This window comes from Asparagus officinalis, chromosome 4, assembly GCF_001876935.1.
Source record: "Asparagus officinalis chromosome 4, Aspof.V1, whole genome shotgun sequence".
Lineage (NCBI taxonomy): Eukaryota > Viridiplantae > Streptophyta > Magnoliopsida > Asparagales > Asparagaceae > Asparagus > Asparagus officinalis.
Window position 1 is genome coordinate 133,949,516 of NC_033797.1, and position 4,546 is coordinate 133,954,061.

Below are 4,546 nucleotides of genomic sequence, written 5' to 3' on the forward strand. Positions count from 1 at the left end.
CGCCTATGCCACTGCCACGTCAGCGGACCTCGCTCCGTGTTTAGATCCTATTTTTCTACAGAGAAGGAAGAGGACAGCGACGACAGCCAAGAAGACGATGACGGAATCAAAAGTAAAATTTAGAAAAGGAGAAAATCATACCTTCATCAATGAGTCTCCTTCGTCATCATAACCGATGCCCAAAATCTGAGATGATGGAAGAGGAGGTGCGTTGATGATGCGAGCAATAATACTCATCTTTGGAAATTAATGATTTAAGAAAGTGGGAGAGCGTTGCCGGAGGTGAAGCGTAACCGATGGAGAATGAAAGGAACGAAGGCTTAGGCCCCCAATTTCTTAACTCTGTTTAACGATAAAAAGGGATAACCGGATAAAGTTGTTATATTTACAATAGTTAAAGGGTATTTTGGGTTAATGAAAGTTTTTCATGAACTCCCTCTTTTAAAGGGTAGATGATAGATGATATGGATAGATAAGAGTTTTTTTTTTGTTGAACTCATATAAATGAGCGGTTTCATTAGAATACATGAGGTTTTTTTTATTAACTTAAGGGCCCGTTTATTTCATTTTACGTAAAAAAAGAAAACCCTCATTTATATGAGTCCAACAAAAGAAACTCTTATCTTTCTTCCAAAAATCAACCTCAGATCATAGAAAAAAAAGCTTTATCTCAAACTTCCTCTTCCAAGGCAATCTTGTTATCTTAGAACAGGAAAAACAAGTAGCATTCTATAATTATTTCTCCAACCTCTTTACAACCCATGAAGAAGCCTTGTTTGAACAAAATTGGTCACTTCTGTATCCCCAAAACAACTCAGACCTCCTCACCTTAGAGTCCCCCTTTACTCATGAAGAAATAAAAACTGCAGTGTTTGGTCTACACCTAGAAAAATCTCCTGGGCTAGACGACATATGTCCATTCTCTTCTACCAAAATTCTAGTCACTTAATGAAAAAGACATCTTCTGTTTCATCCAATCTCTGTATTATGACGCCCTCCCCCTCCATAGGATAAATCAATCATTCATAACTCTCATTCCTAAGGCTGAAGGAGCATGTAATCCTAGAGATTTTAAACCAATTAGCCTGCTTATGGTATTTTCAAAATCTTCATCAAAGTCCTAGCAAATAGGCTATCCCCTTTCCTATCCTCCCGTGTTGATGACACTCAGTCAGATTTTCAAGATGCAAATCCACCATAGACTCCATCCTCCTTGCACATGAGATGATTCACTACTGGTCATCGGGTAAAAAAGATATATGTGCCCGCAAGATAGATATCATGAAAGATTTTGACAGTGTGAGTCGGGATTTTATCCACTCACTCCTCAAAGTTAGAGGCTTTGGTTCTACTTGGTGTTACCGGATCAAGCACAGTCTATCCTCATCCAAATCTTCTATTATAATAAATGGCTCTCATTCTTCCATTGCCACAGAGGATTGAAACAAGGTGACTCCTTGTCCCCCATGCTATTTATTCTTGTCGTGGATGTTCTTAATAAGATGATAAATAGCAGTGTAGCCTCAGGGGACCTCTCTAAACTTCACCTCAAAGGTGACCTTAACCATATAAGATCCCTCCAATTTGTAGATGATGTTATCATCTTGTGCAGAGCTTACAAACACGATGTCTCTGTTATGGTGATCCATTCGATAAAATATGGTTCATTGCCAAACGATGGGTTAGTAAAAACTCGATATAGGCCCCAATCAATTTGGAGGCCCAAGCCTAATAGAGAGTCCAACTAAGCCAACTGAATGAGTTGATGTTTCTTCATGCGGACTCGAAAGGCAGTACCAGTCGACCCTCTCGTTGACAATGACTTGCCAAGAGTCCACTCGACCAGTCGTCCTATGCCTCACAAGGACGACTCGAAGAGACATTGCTTCTCAGCGAAGCTAAAGGGTATCTTCTATTATGAAGCTTATCCATACTGACAACATAGCAACGTCATATCTACAAATGGATCGGCCATCAAAACACCTCGGGGCTTGTTAGCCCACGTCACTTGTCAACCCATGTGGGCTCTGACACATCGCCAATCACTCCCCAATCGAGGCCGAAGTGATCTCCCCCATGTCGTTGGTCGACACCTGTAAAGCAAAAGCTGACTCAACTGCCAGCACTACACTTCGCCACCACCCTACTGTGCTTGGCCGAAGTGACCAACCTACCCTCATACCCCTAGGTATAAATACACTCACTATTCAACCTTCCAAAAAGGTTGGTTCACAATCTTGAATCCCCCTAACGCACACGTTGCACAATGACAAGAACACAGTTCTTCCTTTACCCCCACTCAAGTCACCAGCTAACTTGATCGTTGGAGGTACCACGGGGAAACCGATCCCCACCCTCTCACTACTTCTTATGCTTGTAGAATGCTCAACAATCCTAACTCAAGAACCAGACAAAAAGTCAGGGAAGAAAACAACCCCCTTTTATCACTCCACGACTACAACCACATCCAAACAAAGACTCAACTGGCTGTCTGATCATAGTCATCAACAGTTTGGCGCCCATCGTGGGGCCTTCTTTCTTTTTTGAGAAGATGTGTCAAGTTCTGAGCAAGGGTCTGGTCCATCTCACCCTAAAAAACGACACCAGAGCTATATTACTCAAGCCCGACTTGAATAAAGCTCACCAGCTCTCCCAGTCCTTCAGAAGAGCAATTTGCCCCTCTTCAAGAAAACATGTTAGACCTTAGGGGGAGGCCGCCTAGCTTTACTCTGGACGATATTAGAGCTATATCACCCAATCTAAACGGAGTCTGGATTTGTATCACTCAAGCTAAGAAGGGTTCGGTTTTGGCTGAGAAGAGTCGACATTGTCCTCTCTCTCAACAACTTTAGCAACCATTTTGGGAGTATTTGCCAAGTTAACCATCCTTACGATGGAAGATCTCCCATTACCTTCAAAGCTTCCTTAAGAAAACCACCAAGCTTTGTATCTTTGAAGAAAACAACTCCAGCTACCCGAGGATAAGATTGCGGGAAAAACTCGCAGTCTGTTGGCCAATTGTCTTCTTAGGAAGGGCAACCCCCGATCCCTCAACTGGCAACTACATTACCAAAGTTACCTAAGCCTCTATATTCGAATCATACAACTCGCAAGAACTCCATCAGGAAGACCTGCATGCATCCCGGGAGAATCCTAACTAGAAGTTCGCCAACCGAAAAGTCCCAGAAAGAAGGACTCTAGCTGTCACGCCCCACTTCCTAAAATACCCGGGAATTGAGATGTGAGCAAGCTCCCGACGTATTAGACTAAGGAGAAATAAGTATTAGACATTCTTCTCAATCTAATACGCTAAGCGTCAAGCAGTATAAAACGAAGTCACAGGTCCCTGATCATACATAACAAGAATATAATGAACAACTCAGATTGGAAAAGAGGTATATCACAAATACAATATCATCCGAGACACAGAGTTTAGGTCAAACATGCCCTTATTACAAAATAGTCCAAATAAGTACTAAAGAAATATGAAAATACATCGTTCAACAGGAATAGAAATAAAGTACTACAAAAGAATAAACTAAGGACCATCAAATAACTAAGGAAATAGCTAAGCTTCAATTTGTTCTTCCGCTCCGTCTACAAGGCATTCCTACTGAGAATCCTCTGGCTCCTGTACGATTCTGAACTGAGGCTGTCTGTCTCCTAAATCTGACGTACACCAAATAAAAAAGGTGTACGTTAGCATGCATGGCACACAGCAAGATCCCACAGAGAGAATAGAAATGGTCGAATGACCAATGCAAGAACAAGTAAAAGTAATAATAGAAGCATGATATTAAAATTCTAATAATTTAAATGCAATTCATCCCTAGAATATAATAATCAGAAGAATCCAAGAAAATCAACCAAGTAACAAGATCATGCAGCTAGCGATTAGAATAATCATCCAAGTAACAATGTCATACAACTAGATGGAATTAATACTTAAAAATCTACAACAAGAGGTAACAATGTCATACAACTAGATGGAATTAATACTTAAAAATCTACAACAAGAGACGTAGTACGTCGAGCAAAATAAACTAGATGGAATTAATACTTAAAAATCTACAACAAGAGACGTAGTACGTCGAGCAAAATAATCCAAACAAAAAAACCCTCATGTATATACCATATGTCTCTAATTGTAGATAATTAAATATTAACCCTGATCTATGTATGAAAAGAAATACAACTAGCCTATATCTCACAAGAATCCATAATCACCTTAAGTAACAATGTCATGTAACTAGTCATTCTATAACAGGTCACTAGTCACACTCACATAGAGTCAACGCTCATATCATCAAATAACTGACTATTCATAAATCCCCTACGTGCATCCAAACCCGCAAAATGGTTCGGTGAGAGGACTACACGTAATCTGATTTTGGCCTGGTCCGAACACAAGCTAAACTCAGGTGACGTTCACTGACCAAGTACGAAACGATTCACTTGGCCCAACAAACCAACCCTAGTGCGAAACGGTTCACTGGTGCGAGTCTGGAAGATACATCAACAGTCACATCCGATCACATGTACAAAG

General features: G+C 40.7%; 1 protein-coding gene across 4 annotated transcripts in view; it reads right to left on the reverse strand.

The window, feature by feature from the left end:
• LOC109839245 (citrate synthase 4, mitochondrial-like) overlaps positions 1 to 330 on the reverse strand; it is an 18,778-nt gene extending 18,448 nt beyond the window's left edge. For all 4 annotated transcript variants that reach the window (XR_002246620.1, XM_020407676.1, XM_020407675.1 and 1 more), the window contains exon 1: positions 142 to 330. Coding sequence is in view for 3 of the 4 variants with exons in the window: in XM_020407676.1 (XP_020263265.1) it covers positions 142 to 237 (96 nt within the window). In the remaining variant the exon portion in view is untranslated. The remainder of the gene's footprint in view (positions 1 to 141) is intronic.